Source organism: Poecilia reticulata, linkage group LG19, assembly GCF_000633615.1.
Source record: "Poecilia reticulata strain Guanapo linkage group LG19, Guppy_female_1.0+MT, whole genome shotgun sequence".
Lineage (NCBI taxonomy): Eukaryota > Metazoa > Chordata > Actinopteri > Cyprinodontiformes > Poeciliidae > Poecilia > Poecilia reticulata.
This window is the reverse complement of record NC_024349.1, coordinates 16,002,324-16,022,013: the sequence shown is the minus strand read 5'-3', so window position 1 is coordinate 16,022,013 and position 19,690 is coordinate 16,002,324. Positions and strand designations below refer to the sequence as shown.

General features: G+C 39.2%; 1 protein-coding gene across 10 annotated transcripts in view; it reads left to right on the top strand.

Annotated features, from left to right (window-relative positions):
- tanc2b (tetratricopeptide repeat, ankyrin repeat and coiled-coil containing 2b) overlaps window positions 1-19,690 on the top strand; it is a 120,373-nt gene that overhangs the window by 50,142 nt on the left and 50,541 nt on the right. For 7 of the 10 annotated variants that reach the window (XR_001777631.1, XM_008437289.2, XM_017310801.1 and 4 more), the window contains one exon: window positions 11,320-11,436. The exons of the other annotated variants lie outside the window; for them this stretch is intronic. Coding sequence is in view for 6 of the 7 variants with exons in the window: in XM_008437289.2 (XP_008435511.1) it covers window positions 11,320-11,436 (117 nt within the window). In the remaining variant the exon portion in view is untranslated. The remainder of the gene's footprint in view (window positions 1-11,319; window positions 11,437-19,690) is intronic. 10 annotated transcript variants of the gene reach the window in all.

Genomic DNA, 19,690 nt, shown 5'->3' with positions numbered 1-19,690 from the left:
TTTGCTGTGTCACCTACAACATGATTATTGTATGGCATTGTTGGAACAATATTATCTGCTGGCAAAACATTCTTGAAGGTCAGTTTTTTTGGAGTGTGCAAGAAATAGTTAATTTCTCTGGATTGATGCTCTGTTTGCATTGAAGTTAGTTAAAGAGTAACGCCATGACTTGGCTGGTTTGCTTTCTTTTATTCAGTGAGGAAAATACATTTTTATACACCAGTGGATTTTTTTTTTTTTTTTTTTTTTGTTTTTTGTTTTTTGACAGTTGTAATTGTCATCATAGGTACACGTAAAGCTGTGAAAGTATCTAAAAGGAATTCAAGGTGTCCCCAAGAAAACTTGCTAAGCCTAGTGGTAGGGGCGCTCGGCATTTATTCATCCAGCCGCCTGCCGTGTTTTTGAGTTAAAAAATGTTTAAAGTTGACAGGAAATTTGAAACTATCACTTGATATTTGTGTCATTGGAAGATTAGTATCAGAACACCAGCTATTAAGTCTTAAAAAAAGGCAAACATTTAAAGAAGAATGTAATAAATAATCAATACTAAGCCTAGTGGGGGCACAAGTAAAGCCTGGTGGCCCGCCAGGCTTATAATACACTGGGGGAAACACATTTGTATGATTTTTAAATAATTATTTTGTATTTTATTGTAACAAACAAGTATTTCAAATAACTGTTGTAGTTTTTCTACAAACTTTTTTCACGATTAGAGAGTTCAGACATTTCTTGTCGTTCCTTACTGGGTTTGAAGACACTGCAGCAGAGATTTCGTCCCACTCCGCCATGCAGGTCTTCAGATCATTCATGTTTCAGGGCTGTTGCCAGGCAACGTGAAGTTTTAACTTCCTACAAGCATTTTCTTTCATGTACAGGTCTGGGGAACGGTTAATCGACTCCAGGACCGTAAAGTACTTCTTGCAAAGGTTTTTTCCAATTTACCTTGAAAGTTTGTTTTGGGTCATTGTGATGCTAGAATATCTATCTTCGATACTCTTACTGAGGGAAGGAGGTTGGTATTACAAAATCTCACCATACATGTTTCATCTGTTCTCTCTTCAATATATTGTGATCATTCTGTCCCCTTTGCAGAAAAGCACACTTGCATGCTTTAAGGTTGGGATAATGCTCTTATGATTTTATTAATCTTTTTAGAATATTTTTTTCTTCATCATTATTCCATTATGTCTTGGTAAAATCACAATATTTATTGACATTTCTGATTTGAATATGACGAATATAAAAATGCTTAGTTCTTTATTTTATTAACACAACCAGCATTAATTCAAGCTCAGTCATTTCTTCAGACCACCATATTTAATTTGCATCAAAATAAACACATTTTACGTACACTAACATCTAATTTAAAATTGTCATTTATTCTGTGTGTTTGTAATTTTAATACTTGAATAGCTTTCTCTGAAGGGATTTTTTTTTTTTTTTTCCGCCTAATTTTTTATTTTTTTTCTGGGTATTTAGCTTTTCCTTCTGGGAACATGAAAAGGCTGTGGAGTGGAGAAGAGAAACCCGCAGTGTGCTATTATTAGCAATGATAAGAATTTGCTTACAAAACAGAGCAGTGGGTTACATATACTACCACCTCAGTGCTTTCTGCGAATCCTGCTGGTGGGGAGCTGAGCAAACGTTTCCCTGGCTGCGGGATACGGTCTGATAATGTTGTGTTTCCATGTAAATCCAATCAATTGCAGGCCATTTCACCACGATGACACCGTCCTCAGCGTTAACATTCGCCTCTCGTCTGTCCGCTGTTAACGTATTTACTCGGTCACTGCAGGGTCTGCTTTGAGGCGTCTGTTGGCGTCATGGTCCAAAGGGTTTCACGGCGGCAGCAGATGATTAGTTTTTATCAGACGTTGAAGAGTTTTCATGGCCTCTGATCTTTTTTTTTTTTTTTTGTGTTGTGTTGCACAGATTATCAAACGCCTCCTTAATCAGAGCAGCTGAAAATCAAAAGTCAGTATCGGCAAAGCGCGTCTCTGTTTGCCGTTTTGTTTTTTTTTTGTTTTAAGGAAGTTCTTAATTAAATAACATCGAGCTGAACTAAACATCCTGCTCATGCTAATTTTCTCAATGACAAAGGGTGGAGTTCTCTAGTGGGAGGTTATAAATACCTCCTCAAGGGGGTGAACTCCAGCTGGAATAAAGGTCACAGCAGCGCTGCTATTATTAGACCACCTTATCAAGTGGCGTCCTCGCCAATTATGATACTCTCCTAAAGCGATTTCACGGGTAACTTTACAGCTCGCAGCCGCGTTCGAGAGTTTTCTCGTCGAGGGGCTTCGAGAGGGAACGTTCCCGGTCACTCTTGTGCGTCAGCCCCTTTCCGCGCTGACGGAGGGAATCCATAAGGAAGGAAAGTTAACAGCGTCAGAAACGCTCTGCGTTGACAATAGCCGCTGTGCTTTTACAGCTGAGTCACGAGGTCACGCCGCATCGGAGATGAAGCGTTCGCAAACGAGACTGGACAGATGCTTAGAAAGCCCGCAGTAGGGACGTTACTGGAATATAGACGAAACTAAACAAAAATATATATATATATATATATATATAAACAAAAATAACTACAAAGAGAATCTGTGCAACGTAAGATGTATTAAAAATATTTTAATAAAAATAATGCCAAGCTGAAGGTTTATGTTTAAACATTAGAAAAAGGCAGAGGTTTTTAATCACTTTATTAAATACTCTTAAAAAATGATGAAAAGGCGCGGAAACGTGAGATAAAAACTTTAACTGAAAAGCCTGCTTTAAAATCCAGAAAACAGACACATCCTCAGCTTCTGGCCGCGTATCTTCCTGCATTTTCCTGTATTTGGTTCCATTCGTCCATCTATCAGTCAACCTGAGGAGATCCTCTAAACCCTGCTGGAGAAATGCCTCCCCCGAGTGTGATGCTGCCATCACTTTGGGGATGGTGTGTTCAGTTTGATATATAGAGTTAGTTTTCCTCCAAACGGAACTCTGCATCGAGTCAGAAAATCAGACAAAAATATTTATCCCTTTTCTTTCACTTCACAATTCCGCACACATTTGTATTGGTCCAAATCCCAACACAACGTAATTTGTAACATGTCAAACTGTGATGGGAGATCTGTCTCTCATCTGTGTAAAGCAAATGCAATTTATCTGTTTTGGGGTTTTTTTCTTCACAAAGCTGGTCTATTTCCAAATATTTACTTTATGTAAATAAAGTGTTTATGATTCTAAACTGCTTCTTGGATCAGAAATACCGTTAGGGTCACTTTGTTTTTCTGCCACAGCTCTAATCCAGTCCTGGCTAAAGACTACGTGAAACGGTGAATTAGCAGCTTTTTTTTTTGTGTTCGGGAGAGCTCTCTTAATAAGCGTTCTTAGAAATCATACCCCTTCCGAAGCTCTCTTAAAATTCTGGCTGCGCCTCACCTTGCTCTGCTAATCCTTCCTAGGCTGTAATAATGGAGCCGCATGTGCACGTGTGCAGACAGCCTCGCGCTCAGACACACTCACACGCACACATGCATAAAATAGGAGGAAGAGGCATCTTGTCTAATGGACGTGCAGTCTGGTTTACGCTGGCTGTCAGCGGCTGCTGTGTGCCACAGCAACATCTGGTCTGCATTGTTTTTTGCTTGACAAGTCGACACGGATTGCACACAAAATCATATGTGGTCTCTGAGCCGGATTACTGATGAGCACACGGGGATCAAGTCTCTGGGTCAGATGTAAGGACTGGCTAACTGATCAAATCTCAAGTGCTCCAGTTCTCATCCTGTTGTGATTACAAGCCCTCTCGCTTCTGGTTCAAACAGATACGGTGTCAAATGACTTGGAAAAAGCAAAGTAAAAATTTGTTATTTGTATAGTGACCTCTTTATGGTTGGTTGATATTTTTCATGTCATTGGTCATTAGTAAGATATGTACTTGTTTGTGTCACTGCGTCTCCCATCCGCTTTGGGATTGTTTATGTTAACTCAAGTCACGCCTATTTCAGCATTGTTTTGCACAGTAATAGCAGATTTCTGGTAATCCTTCCTTCCGCTCCTTGTGTTCTCTTAATTTTTTTTTCTGCTACACAACATTTAACATCACTAAAGCCTTTCCAAAAGTAAATGTGCCTGTTGTCCGACCTTTTGTGTACCTTGGATGTTTTCCCTCCTTACACAATCCAACCACAAATAGCAGCTTTTTTTTCCCCATCTCCCTCTGTACTTTTCCTCTCTTTGTTTTCATCTGTTAACTATACTAGTAGTTTTCTGAACATCATGGAACATCCTCTTCCTGGTCAACACATTCAGACGCTGCTTCTGATTGGCTGCAGAAGACACATCAGTGTAAGAGCCCAGGGTGAATTTTCATAGTGTAACAACCTTGAAGAAAAATACCACGGTGCAACTGCCAGCATTCTTTAAATGGAAACCAACGCTTACTCTTGCTTACGACTGATGCTAAATGAATGTGAAAGCTTGATTATTAAACTTAATTTAACCTGTATCATGTATCAATTATTATTTTAGCTCTGTTTACAAGAAATGTAGTTTTCAGATCATTTCAGACAAATTTCCCTAGGAGCAATATTAAACCAATTTTTGTTTTGCTTATGACTATGAGTCAATCCCTAGAGTACTTCTAGAGTACTAGTGTCACAGAATACTAATATGCTAACATTTTCTTTTTTACATGTTAAGAATATTTCTCCAATTGGGCAGCAGTGCACCACAGCATAATTTTTAGGTCGACTAGAAATGTAACTGAGTCTATCGTGAGTTAGATTTTTTTTAATTTTTTTTGCCTTGTGCATCAAATTACCACGGAATGCCTCTTTTAAGTAATGAACAGGATATAATTCCTTTCTTCAAGATTGGCAACCAGAGCTGCACAACAGATTGCACTGATTGAGTCTCTTTTGCGGTGCAAATTACAGCTAAAATATGTTAGCCGTAACCTGATGTATTTGTTTTATTTGTACAAATGCCCATAACAGACAATGCTGGACAGCATAATGGAGGGCGGAAGCGAAAAGCGTCAGGAAAATGCTGACTAATTGTAATCAATACCATCGTCAGGCTACTGGTGTGGAAAAACCTCATGATGTCAACGCATCATACCAAGCTTTCGACTAGTAAAGAGTTGTGAAGTCAGGAGTAGGAATACGAAAGCCTGCTTCTGGAAAAGTGTGACATTTTGACGAGGAAATTGTGCAGAAAAATGTTTGCAACATTAGCATAAGCTTGACTTTTTCCACATAGATAGAAGAGTGATATGTTTTGTTTCACTTTAATCAGAACTTTCAAAAATAATGTTTTTAATGAAGCAGCCTTAAATGCAACTTATAATGTAAAGAAACTTTGTCAGGTCGTTCCTGTCTGACTTTGGGTAGCAGCAGGCTGACTTGAACATAAAAGGTGCCGAACCTTCATTACTTAAGTCCTTAAAAGCCAAGCTAGTTGAATTGAGTTGGAAACAGGAAGAACTGCTCCTGTAAATTGACTAAGATCAATCAAGACAAAGAGCTTCTTTGATTACATTTGAGCAAAATGCATCGCAGGCTTTTAGTGTCGATGAAGTTGGCTTCTCCATGCGTTACCACCACCTTTGAGAGGTGGACAACTCTCCGACCCCCCCTGTGTTTTTGTTGTTGTTTTTTCCCCTGTTCTCTGCTGTTGCCATAGAGACGGGAGCCGCGTGTTGGGTTTCTGCAGAGCTCTGCTTGGGTTTTCAGACAGCGATCTGATGTATGTCCTCACCCACATCATCGCTGTGTGTATGTTAATGCATGCGTGTGTAGGCGCCAGCGTTTTTGTCTGAGTGGTCGTATGTAATGGAGACGGTGGCAGAAATGGTAATTTATCGCTGTAGAAGGACTCCTGCGCATTAGACTATTTCCAGAAGCAGTGAAGAAATGTGCGTCGCATCCTTTAGCTTGTTCTTGTTCTTATTCAGAGCTCGTGATCCATTTATTGAAGACATGACTCGACTGTTGTACTCAAGAACACTGATTTTGTTTTATTTTCTGTGGATCACTTAATCAAAAGCTAATAGTCTCGGGAATAGACATCAACTTTGAAACATTTCACACCGTGTTTTGTTGTGACAGTTCTTTGTTTTTTTTTTTCTGCACCATTTCTTATCATAAGCTCACATGTGCACTTGCATACATGTCACATGCATATTCATATTCACACCCTCGCATGCATAGCGCGTAACAAATATCCATTTCACGGCCACGTGGATCTGCACATGCAAGACAAGATATATTTATTCATAAGCTCATTAGAGGAGTGGATTTGCCTGCTGCCATCCATCACACTGTCACCCTTCCTCAACCTGGCACGAGCTGACAACGGAGCTGCCGGAGAGGAGTCCATGGGATTTACTCCCCTGGAGCCAGTGATATAGGGAGGATTTACTCCAATAGAGTAGAGACCGAGTTTCTTCTTTGTAGAGGTGAGATCAGAGACACGGCAAACAAAGGACATGGTAATCTGCTGCTCACAAAAATGCATATTCCTGACTGGCAACAGCGTCTTTTAAAGTGTCAGATTGGCTGTTGCAACTGAAAGTGAAGCATTGGAAATTTTTTACAATTGTCTTTTGGGTTGTTTTTGTGTGTGTGTGTGTGTGTGTGTGTGTGTGTGTGTGTGTGTGTGTGTGTGTGCGTGTGTGTGCGCGCGTGCGGTGTGTGTGTGTGTGTCACATGAAAACAACAGTTATTAATAGTTTAGAAGTTGATTAAAGCATATGGTAAAATGAAAAATAATTTAAAATAAAAAAAGCTGTTAACCCTGCAGACTTCAGAGCAGTATTGCTTTGGTTATTAATAACGCAGGGCAAATACAGTGACTTGAAAAAGCATTCACATACTCTGACTGCAAAGTAGTAGAAATTCATTTGTTTTGTTTTTTTTAAAGTAAATCATTGTCTAAGAAGTATTCTTGTATTGAAGCCAGCTGTAATCTGACATCCGACTAAGGCACGCCACATGCATTTGCAAAGTTGAAGTCTGAAGTTTTAATGTGGTTTTAAGTCAAAATACGGAGAAGTTAAAGTTCTTAATATGCAGCATTAGGCACTGAATGCTTTTTACGTATTCTGTGCGAGCTTTTGGCTTAGGTTTGTACTGCTTTGGTGGCACTCTCTGTCTACAGTTGCACTTTATGTCCAACTGCTTAATTGCCAGTAGCACAAACTGAAGACAGAAACTTTGCTGCAAATAAATGGACAAATGGACACAGTCATTTTGTGACCAGAAACTGGAATTTGAAAGCAAGAAGAATGTTTTCGAGCCAGTATAAAATAAAACCCTTCGACAGCTTTAAACTTTAAAGACGAGTGGCAGGACGCATGTTGAACAAAAGAACAAAACCATAATTTAATTACCTTCATAGAAAGCTTATACAGGTGTTAAAACTGACACCTTCATTTCTGATACTAGCCAAAGAAATCAGCATGTAAATTGGTTGGACAGGCAGAAAAGTCTAGCCTTTTTCAAGTGACAGTCACTGCGATGGCAGTCGATCTGGCCATGAAAAACCTGGATTCCCTCTTCTTCTTCCTCTGGCTGTCAGCTGTACTTTCTCTGTGGCATCTGTGCTGGCTCACTTCCTGGATGTAGTCAATTAACGGACTCCTCTGCAGTCCATAGCTGCACAGCATTAACACTTCGAGAATGGCAGCGAATGCTTCTTCACATAGATCCGGGGAGTTCACTCGGCCAGGAAGAGGCCGAGTTTATTTGTAAGGCCGGGAATTTGCAGATTTGTCAAGATATCTAAGCGTTTAAGTTTTTATAAGAAGAAGGAGTTATTTTTAACTTCTTCATTTGGTCTTAAAGTTTTACTGTGGGATGTTTCTTCTGTTGAAGTTGGTTTAGATGGTTTCTGTGTTCAAATTTCTAAGTGGTTTCTAATCTTGGTCTTAACTTTGCATTGGCCTATAACTTGATTTACGTTTATTTTTGCTACAAATATTCTAAATAGCCACAATCATTTTTTGCAGGATCTCAATATGGTTTAAAGTTTCTGTCAATTACAAATTTTTTTATATATATTTTTTATTATTGCATTTTCAAATTTCAAACATTTTTGAGTGATCATGGATCACTTAAATAACCCCAGATTTTCTCCTTTTGTAGTGCTGTAACTCTTAAATTTTAACTCGTGATGTTGGTATTTTCTTTGAAATCTTTGGGGTTTTTTTAATTCTCATGTTTGTATTTTTTTGTAAATAATCTCTTTCTAAAATCTTGGTACACGATACCATAGCAGACACTCAGAGGCCTAGTCCATGCCTCAATGGGTCTGGGCTGTTTTTGCACCAAAATTGGAACCAATACACTACTAGACAGTTGCTTGTATGTTTACGCATGGACAGTGTACATCATAAGGAGAAAAAGCTGGAAAAAAAACAACTAAATGTAACAGGTTTCATAGTGGAATGCAGTTGCAAGATATGTTTTTTATTTACCTGTTGAACATCATTATGCCAGCATCCTGATGGGAGGTTTTGTCACCTTTGCTGATGTTTCTTGAGAGCATGTCTGCGTCTATACATGCCTCTTCAGAGCTTTCACTGTGCCTGGAAGCCCTCTTGTTTGGATAAAATGAAGCACTCTTCGTAACGCCACCCAGTATAAATGTGACATATCTGGAAAGTTGAATTTTGTAATGTCTTACAGCGAGACAGTGGAAGTCTGCAGCCTTGCTTTAATAGAAAGGATGACGGTAATAATAGCGGCATGCAGTAATAATATTTATTTCTTGTAGAGCATGTACTCTGTGTGCATCAGTCCCTTCTGATTCAGCTTATATTTATAAAGAACGCCTGGCTCTCTATCCGTTCACTACAGGCTGATACATTATCTTGACATTAAACATAACATGAAACCCATCTGTGAGTGAGGAGAAACTCATTCAAGTCATGCAGTCATTGTTCATTGAACATATGTTTAAGTTGCTGCTCGTGGCTCTTTGCTCACTGTTGACTGGTTCAGCGCTGCACTTCTCCGCCGGATTGCTTTGGACATGTGCGCTCACCCATGATGGCTAACAGTTGCAGGGTACAGTACATAATCTATCCTAAAACCCTTGTTTAACCAGATAAGTTGATTAAGAGTAAATTATGTTCAGTTGTTACCCATCTCAAACTTTCATGAGTACAGAGAGTAGAAAAGATTGGGGAAAAAAAGCCTCCCATCTAGGTTGGCCCCAATTCCAGAAAAAGAATTACAATTGACCTTTTCTCCTTCTTCACAAATAGAATGAAAGTGTCATAGATTGCAAACTGTTTTAATAAATTTCAGTATTATCAAGTTAAAGTTTGGTCAGTCTAAATATTTTACATTTTGATGTCAAAGATCATCAGATGGAGGACAGATTAGTGGAAGCTGTCCTCCTCTTGAATTTTCAGTGTTGTGTCTTACTGTCCATTAAAATGGTCTATTTTGTGTATTTGCACAAATATAATAAATATTTAGTGTTAATGGTATAATGGGCCATATCATCAATATGCATCTAAAGTCTATTTATGCCAAATAAGTCAATGTGTCACTATGGAGATGTTGTGTTTGGTGTGATGTGCATTGATGGTTTTCCCCCACGCAACGCATTTTGCGTTAGTCTATAGTCTCTTTTCACAGCTTTTTTTTATTGTCATTTTTTGACTTGTTTTTTAAAGTCTGCTGCCCAATATGTTGCAACACAAATTATTTTAAACTAGTGAAGTATTCTTCAGGGCAAACTTAGCCCCAATAACTTACTCTAGCAGCAATTGGATACTGCTGTTGGAATTTATTTTCTTGAGATAAGAAGCACTGTGATATTTTAATACTTTGAGATCTTGTGACACACATATTGAAAAAGTTTTAACAGACTGATGAAATGTTATTGGACAATTACCGGTGTATGTTTTGACCTCCTTGTAGTGTTTTTAGGAAATTTCAATTTCCGCAGCATTCAAAATATTTTTTTTTTCTGGTCTTCCTGCTTTTTTTTTCTGGTCTTACTGACAATGAGCAGTCAGTAATTACTTACATTAGGAAAAAGGTTGAGATCATGTATAGCAGTGATTCCAAAACAAGGTTTTACTGTTTCGCAATAAAAAATAATTACAGTTAGCAGATCTTAAGCATATTATATTAGCGATTAAGTCAGCGATTAAGACGACAAATATTCCTTATGATATTGTCATAATTTGTCAAATTTACCAAATCCAACATGTCATGATGGAAGCTGAAAGCCTAAATAGATTAAACCCAGCAACATTGCTGAACTTGTTGAACCCTTGTTTCCTGCTGAAAGTCTTTTCACTCCCATCCTGAATGAGCTGCAGACATATTGTCGAAAATATTTTCCTCTGAATTAGCTTCTCGCATATTTTGTGTTTCATCTGACTTTGTTTTGTGCACCACAATGTAAACTGCTTACTTTGGGATCCTTCTTACTCACACCAAACAGTGCAGTTGTTTTGACACGGTATGAGTTCACCGATCAGACAAAGATCGGGCGTTTGAGTTTTCAACCATCCGGTCACTGATAATCAGGCAGTAAACCGTCAGATTGTGGTGCATCTCTAAATCTCGTCCTTGTTGATTTGGTTTAAGAGAACAGGCCACGGTTTTCACATCGCCTCTGAAAAGTTGCTCCACACACTGAAAAGGACGCACCGACGGAAGATTATGGCTGCCATTGTTTTCAATGTTTACCCACAACCGCTAACAACCCTGTCTTTGCAGCGAAGCTATTTTTCTTGTGATTACATCACAACCGCCACCCACATCTTTTTCTACTGTAAATTTCGCATTCGACGCTTCAGTTTTGCGCCGGCGGACGTCACTGCCGTTCTTGGTGTGATTGTGGACCCAATGGACAGAACACACATACTCCTCTTTATCCATTAAGTGCATCTTTCCTGGACCGTTTCTCTGTGTTGTGAGGTAAATGTTGGCCAGGGAACACGGTGTATGGAGGTATTTTTAGATTTCGTCAGTGGGCTGATGTTATGTGAGGGTGATGCTGGTTTCTCTCGCGCCCGTTTCCTGATTGCCCATGCTCCATGTTTACTCTTTATCAAACAAAGCTTCACAGAAAAGCCTGCAGGATGTTGTCATTTTATCAGTGTGCTGCTCCAAGTTCATAAGCTCTCTGTCTCCCTCCCCCCCTCTTTCTGTCCTGTCCCTGTCACTTCTCTCTTTCTTGTCCTCCACCATCTCCCTATTGAATGCGTGTGTGTGTGTGTGTGTGTGTATCTGTGTGTGTTGTCTCCTTCTCTATATGGATGTTTATGTGTCTGTGTGTGCATCTGCATGTGCTTTCTGCTCCCAGCCCCTCTGCGGAAAGCAAAGTTTGTGGAGAGCCCTCGCATTCCACAATCAGAGCTTGGCTCCCCTACACACACCTCTGCTACTGCCAAGAATACAGACCTGGACACATACTGCCCTGGTAAGTTTTTTTTTTTTTTTGGCCAGCTTATCCCTCATTTTGTCGTTTCTGCGTGTTGTGCTACTACAATTGTAGAGGCACAAAAACAGAGAGGGGAAAACTTATCTGTGGGACAGATCTTCTGCTGGATGCTGTAAGATGAAAACATGGCTAAGATCATTAATCAGATAGCTTTGCCTGTGCCCACCCTCACTGCCTCCTCCCACTTTGCCTCTTTAATCCTCCCTTGCCGCTTTCTCGGAGCTCATTTGAGTGCCGCCGCCGTTTTCTGTTAACTTCACTGCCGGCTTTTTGCTCGTTAATCCCGCAGACGGTCCAGTTTCCTATCCNCACACACACACACACACGCATATACACCCCCACCCCCCCGCTGCCACGGACAGCCCTGTCAAACCCGACGCTCTCCTCCCTTCCTCAATCAGGGCGGACATTAAAGCAGTTTACTTGAGGACAGCGCTCCGATATATATCTGCTTTCTCGTCTCGCGGTTTTGGCCCGCACTCTCATGTCTTGTTGACTCAACCTCTGTTGGCTTTGTGGACCTCAGCACTTCAGGCCAGGACTTAATACGTGAGTGGAGCAACAATGGGGGGCCTCGGGGCTTACCTTGTGTGATTTAGGGGGAAAAAAATGGTTGAGAGAGCACTACCCGCCTTCTCCTTCTGTCGGCCTCTTCTGCTGAATTTCTGCCCAGGGGGAATTCTAAGTATGTGATTTACACTGGAACGTATTTCAATTTGATTTTAAACCTCTAGACAAATTTGCCGATTTGCAATCTTTTTCTTTTTTTTTTTCCCTCATTATTTTTGTTTTCGCATGGCTTGTATAACTCTTGACCCTCTCTTTATTTTGCATCGTTCCTGTGAAATAGACTGTGACATATGAGCTATGAGCTGCCAAGAGCTGCTGTAAGATGTGACATATCAGGGATGAAATGGTGCTCTGCGCTACAATCGACAGAGGAAGCGGTTGATTACATTCAGGAATTCTCTGCGTGTGTGGAGTAATAACTCAAGCTGAAAAGCAGCCGGGATGAGTTTTTTTTTTTTCAAGGGTGAGTACTCGTACCTCCCAGGTGGACAGATGGAGGTCTGAGCTCTTAACAAGGCCTCCCTGGCATGTGTAACAGCAGGGCAGTGACTTAAACACTTGATTGCTTGCCAGTCCACACTCTGCTGCAGCCGCTGCTGCTTCTGACATTGACTGTCGCCTAGAGGAGTGTAGGTATCAGCTGATTTTTATTTAATTTTATTTTTTTTATCATTATTATTATTATTATTTATTTTTATGGCCTACAAAAAAAAAAGGAAACATTTGTGAGCTCATAAATATTGTGAATATTTTGCAAGATGACTTGTGAAATTTGCCACGAGCAATCTGTCATTTATAATGGATGGAAAAGCGTTCATGATGATGTTGGAGAGAAGCTGTGCTCTAACAGTCTGGAACAGTCTCAGACTACAAATAAAATCCTCTGCTTCCTGTATGTTTTTATGTCGTGTAGTGGCCTTTGAGCGCAGTTCAAAATTCTCTTTGGCCTCTAGAAACACTTTAAAACAACAATGACAATGAGTTAACTCATTTTCATGTTCAAGAAACCAGTTTGACGTGATTTGATTCCTTCTAATTACGTTCATCTGCCAATTTATTAGGTACACCTTCGCAGTACCGGTTTAACACCCCATTTACTTTTAAAACCGCATCATTCAGTTGCTTGAAACTTTGCTCTGAGGTTTTGGTCTGTGTTCAGATAATGTCTTCACGCAGTTGATGCATATTTGTTGGCTGCACATCCATAATGTTCCACCACATCCCAAATGTTCTCTGTTGGATTGAGATCTGATGACTGCGGAGGCGTTTGGATACGAGTTAACTCATTTTCATGTTCAAAAAAGCCAGTTTGAAGTGATCTGAGCTTTGTGACTTACGCAATAACCAGCTGAAAGTAACCATCAGGTAGCCCTGTGCTCATAAAGGAAATGATATGATGAGCCACAACTTTCAGGCAGGCTGTGGCATTGAGACGACGTTTACTTGGCAGTAAGGTCCAAAAGTGCTGAGAAGAACATACTATAATACCACCGCCAGCAGCAGCCTGATCCATTAACGCACAGGATGGATTTGTGTTTTTATGTTGATTACTCTATATCCCGGCTCTATCATCTGAATGTGGCAGCTCATCAAGTCTCATCAGACCAACGAACAATTTCCCAGTCTGCTAGTGTTTCATTTTGTCTAACCTCTTTGAATTGTAGCCTAAGTTTCTTATTCTTTTTTTTTTCTCTCCTGCACTGTAGCACGTCTGTTTAAAGGGTCAAAGTGTTGTGTGTTCAAGAGTATTTCACATACCTTGGCATTTTCTTCCACACAACTGCCTATTTTCTCTTTCTCTGTCCATTCTTTCTAAACCAAAAAGAATGTTGCGCTTGAAAGTCCCAGCAGATGATCAGTTTCTGAATTTCTCTGGCACCAACAGCCATGTCAAGTCTAAAGTCACTTATATCCACTTTCTGGTTTGAGCTCCTGCAGTTTGCATTCCCCACTTCTATATAGATGCCTAAATGTGTCTGTATAAATACTGCAATGTGATGGACTGACTCACTACTTATGTAAGCAGGCAATTTAGCAAATGTACCCAATTAAGTGGCCACTGATTTTAAATAGCAATGCAGTGGACAATAGACTATCCAAAAAATACCAATTGTTATCTAAATTCTGATCCTCTTCCTGAGTGATGCGGCGACAGTGGAAAGGAACATTCATTCTTACAGTGCTTGTAATTGGTCGATATCTTCACTTTCTCTCTGCTATGGTTTCTTTTCTCCACTGAAAACCCTAAACACTGCCACACGAATGACAGAACATCTATGGAGGCTTCATCAGTACTAATGTAACCAATTGTTGTCTGCTTAGAGTCTTAAGTATAGGTGCAGGGGTCAAGCTTTAGGCACTCATCTTTAGACCCATCACTCACAATAATACCGTAGATTAAGATTTCTGCAAATGATGCCACATAGGGACATCATTTGTCAAGAGACAAACGTAACTTTTGCATTTTTGATATTTCACTCTTACGGTGAAGAAAGTCCTAAATTAATGAAATAATCTCAGGTAGAGATGTCCAGTAAATGTGGACAGTGGATTTGTCTGCACTTTTTGAGTTGGATGAATTTTTTAATTCTGTTTGATAGTTAGAGATGCACCAAGAAACTGCAAAATCGTATCTTTTCCCAGTCCTTGACTGCACCACATTCAATCACTTGTGGGTCATGTCGACAACATTCTGTGATGGGTCGTAGACGAATACTTAAACTGAGCTGTTTACAAAATAGTTGAAGTGTTACATGAAGTAATAAGTTAGAGCACAAAGTTAATTAAAAGAAAACAGTCTTCCACAACAACATAGCCGAACATATCTGTGACTGCAGGAAAGTGAAACTTCCAACATAAAACTGGAAGGCTGATGGAAGTCCAAGGAAGTTGCTCTGTTTGTCTGTCATTGGTCATGCTGGCTTTGGAAATGCCAACCGTCTTTTAGAAATGTCAGAGTTAAGATTGCATACAATACATCGCACTCTAACAGAAGAATCTTTTATATATTCTTTAAACTTAAATATTCAAATTTTAAACAGTTATGCAGATGTATATCGCACAGCCCCTTTGGAAAGCAATGCAGTTTATCCCAAAGAAACAAATACGTTCTTCAGTATAGATAAAAACTCTCTAAAACTTAGTTGTCTGAACATACAATATGTCTGCAACACTTTGCTTGTTGATTTGTAACTTTGTCCAAAATAGCGTAAAGATTAAAGCCTAATCTCATGATGAACGTCATCAGTTCACTGACACCTAAAACCCTGGCTGCTGATTGCTCCTGTGATTTTATTTATAAAACACCTGAAGTGGCGTTGCACAGATAAGATCTGAAATATGTTCAGCAGGAATGCAAATTTCCCTCATCTGATCTCGTGCTCCCTCTTCCATCACCTGGTTGCGAGGAATCCGTGCTTGTGTTGGGTTTTGTGCTTTATTTTTACCAATATTGCTTTATTTTTATTATTATTTTTATTTCTGCATCTTTTGAGCTGTATTCACCCTGAAACATATTTTTTTTTCATCTAGATGAAGTAAAATATATACCTCAAGAATTTAGATGAAATAAGAGCCACCATTTTTTTTCCTTCTTCTTCTTCTTCTTCTTTTTCCTTCCCCACCTGCTACCTGGGCCTATTAATACTCTCTCCTGTCCTGTCCAGTCCCCCCGCCTGCAGCACACATGCTTCTCTCTGGCTTTTCTCTGTACGACGGGGAAGGGGGGCGCACCAGATCTGTGCACGGCCGGACAGAAACAGATGCGCTCTTGCACTGAAATGCATTCCTAGCTGCGTGCAAAGATAGTTGCTATGGCAACCATCTGTCTCTTTCGCAGCTCTGGAATCCGATAGAGAGGAGAGAAGTGTGTGTATATGTGAGGTGGGCTGGTTCAAAAGGAAAAAAAATAGCTGTTTTATGTTTAATGAATGTTTATTTTCTGCTTTGCATTTCTTGTCATTAGTCTCTGATGAGAAACATCACAATTTCTTTTTATTTATTTATTTTTTAGATGCCTGTTCCATTCCAAGGTGCTGTTAGTGCTTTGAAGTGGTGTAGATGCTTGTTGTCACAGGATTCAGTAAGAGGCAGTTCATATAATTGCAATCGGTATTTAAAGAGCAAAACATAGGCACTGGAAATAGGAAGAAATCAACATACAACCCCTGCATTATGGTAATGAATCGCTGTTGAAAGCAGCTCATTTGTATTAGTTTGAAGTAGGCTGTGTGACATGTGTGCGACATGTTTTTTTTTTGTTTTGTTTTTTTCGTTTGCAGTCAGACGTCTTTTTTTTTTTGGTGTCGATTTGATGCGACGGCTCAGTGTTGGTGGAAAAACTGGGTCTCGGCGTATGTTTGCCGCTGGTGTTTTTGGAGGGTTAGAGTACGTACAGAGGGATTGCCTGTGTCTGCCTTACTGGGAGTTGCTGTGAGCTCAGACACCCAGATTAGAGATTTTGCTCCCGTATCAAACGGCACAAAGACAAGGGGTCGGCCAACAGCTGGCCGCCACGGAGGTGCTGTGATAAGGAAACAGGAACTTTAGCGGGAAGAGGAGTAAATGAAGCGACAGGCAGAAAGTCTGCAACGTAGACTGAGTGGTAGGTATGCGGTGCACCTATAGAGGTGGAAAAGTTGGACAGAGCTGCTGTTTGATCTCGCTCAGAGCCACAAGCCCCCTAGGAGCAGTTGACTAATCACTGCTGATGTATTCAGTCCTTACGACTTGCAGTCTGTCAACTGGAAAGCCGTCACTGCCTATAAGCAGACACTGGCATAAAGATGCAGCAGCTACTGCATTAAAAATGCACAAGTATACTAGTATTGCACCACGAGGATGTTAAATGTCCTAAAAAGAGATGAAATACAAGGAAAAAAATATGCATCTTTCAAAGCTTTTTTAAAAAAATGTTATTTTTGCAATTTAGCGATTGTTTTATTTTATTTTACTTTTTTCAGTCTCATATTCCAAGATAGTTTTTCATATCGTAATGCCATTAATGTTATTTATCTTTCTTTTAATCTCTGTTTTGATTTAGAAACAAATTATATATTGCTTCAGATTTTATCTATATTTTTGCGATTGCAGACTTTTTATATTGTTATATATTGTACTTTTTTGTGCTTATAACAATCTAATAGCTTAGAATTTTGTGGGTTTGATGGTTGGTTGTATACAAGCTTCTTTATTAACATTTGCATCACCTCTTTGTGTTGCCTCTGGTTATATTAGAAATAAATATATTAATATATTAGAAGTAAATAAAATCTGACTGATTGGTCAATTCTTTAGTAAAAGTACAACTCTTGTTCAGATTGTTTTAGCATCACAGAACTTGATGCTAAGTTCCGATGCTGTCTGACCTCTGCATTTGACAGCAGAGGTCAGACAATTGGCCTTTTTCTTTTGCAGACATATTGTTTGAAGCTCAATGTGGCTGATGGTCGGTACCATTCATTTTATTCAGCCATTTGTTTTGTTTGTCATTTAATTTGAAAAAAAAAAAAAACTCAGAGTGCTCAGAATGTTGCCAGTTTCTTTCTTTCTAATGAATAGTGCAGTAGTGGATTTAGGTGTGCTGGTGTTTTGTTATTATTATTATTATTTGTTAATAATAATAATAACAATAATAATAATAATAATAATAATAATATTAGTAGTAGTAGTTTTTTTAGTTCTTATCCTTAAAAATACATTTTCACTCTCAGAGAAAGTTAAGCATTCAAAAGCAACATGGTTTTTTTTCAACAGCAGTATATACATACTAGAAGAGTAGATGTGGCATTTTGCTCCTGTCTTTTCTATGCTGTTATAGTTTTCTTAGACCAATGTTTGCTCATGTTTGCTTACTGCACAAGCATGACCTCAGAGAGGAGAACCACATTTGCATGCCACGCTGCACAAAGCTAAGTTCACTTATTTTCCACAGCTTGTCAATTCACTCTTATTGCCAACATATTTAAATTACTTAGAGTAGAGTTTAATCATGCTTTTCTAACATAAAGGTTTTAGCAGTGTGTCTGTGAGCATCCATCGAGCGGAACGCAAACAGGAACAAGTCTTATATGAATGGTTTGTACATAACAGTGGTGTGTGTGTGTGTCCAAGGTGGAGCTCACATCTCGAGGAGAGCAAAACATACATGTTTAAACATGACAGTCCTGGCTGTTTCTCCAGTGTAAACAGAGTTATTAATTTTAAACCTCATGAACACTGAGCTCTGTAATGATCTGAGACCAGAAAATATTCCTAACTACAGCTAACTTGCAAAAGGCTACAAAGTGAAGCTCAAGGTTATGTAGGTCATTTATTTTTTAAAACAAACTCCTGACATTCAGTTTAATAGAGAGAAGCAGCGTCTATTAAACTGATTTTGTAAGTCTGATAATCGTTAATGTCAGATTTTCATCAGCTCTTATGTGAAAATCATCATCACTAACAGCAGTGATTTAAAGTAAAATAAAGTTGAACTATTGTCTATTGCAGTGGTCCCCAAACTACGGCCCGCGGGCCGGATCCGGCCCGCCTCCACATTTTTTCCGGCCCCCTGAACAATACCAGAGCGCATTTAGATTATTTTTTTATATACCGTATTTTCCGGACTATAAGCCGCTACTTTTTTTCTAAGCTTTGAACCATGCAGCTTATATGTGGATTTTTCTTCAACCACCAGGGGGCTCTTTAGCAGGAAGTGAATAATTGGAAGTCAAAATTGGAAATAAAAGAAGAAAGCACCCATTAAAACGGAATTAGGTTTTAATAGGGAATTGAAATTTGAGAATGTTGTTGATCAGTTAAATAGCATTGAGGGGAAAAAGAAGATTTTTCAATTTATTTAAATAGTACTGGGATCATTATGAGAATTTGAGGTATAGATATTAGGATCCCCTAGAAGGCAGTAGTGCAACAATAATGGATGCAAGCTGCCGTTGAAATCTAAAGAAGAAGAAAGTGCCTATTTTTATTTAGCACATAAATAGCAGACACGAAGGATCAGCACTTTTACTGTTACAGTTACTGTTCGGAAACTACCGTAATCAGTTCAGTTTTCATCCATAATAAATGTGATATTCAATTGACCTGTTATGACTCAAATTTTGGGTGTCCGCCCCCCTCTGCTGCATCGCTGTGGAAAACCTGGAGTGGCAGAGATATCTGTGGCTTATAGTCTGGAAAATACGGTATTTATTTCATAAATAGTGTTATTTCCTGGATTTTTTTTCTGTAAAGATCCCAGAGAGGGTTATTTGATTGTGCTTTCTGGAAAACAATACATTTTTACATGTAGGCACTCCTGCAATCGTCACAATTTTTCTCTTATAAACTGACTCCGGCCCCCCACCAGAGAAGAGGAAAAGTTATGTGGCCCTCACAGGAAAAAGTTTGGGGACCCTGGTCTATTGAGCTTGTAATTGTTTTTGACCTGTTATTTTGCAATCTGGAAAGTCCATGGGTTCAACAGAAAGTTGAAGTGGAAGCCGAGTTTTGGCTTCTTTTTCTCTTTATGCACAACTCAGCAGTGCAGTACAGCCAGTCACTGCTGGGAGTGAGAAAAGTAACAGGTTTAAACAACTGAGAGCAACTTTATTCAAAGTTGTAGGATTGTTTGCATGTTGATTATCTGTACAATTCATAAAAAACAGGAAGTTGATGAGTGAAT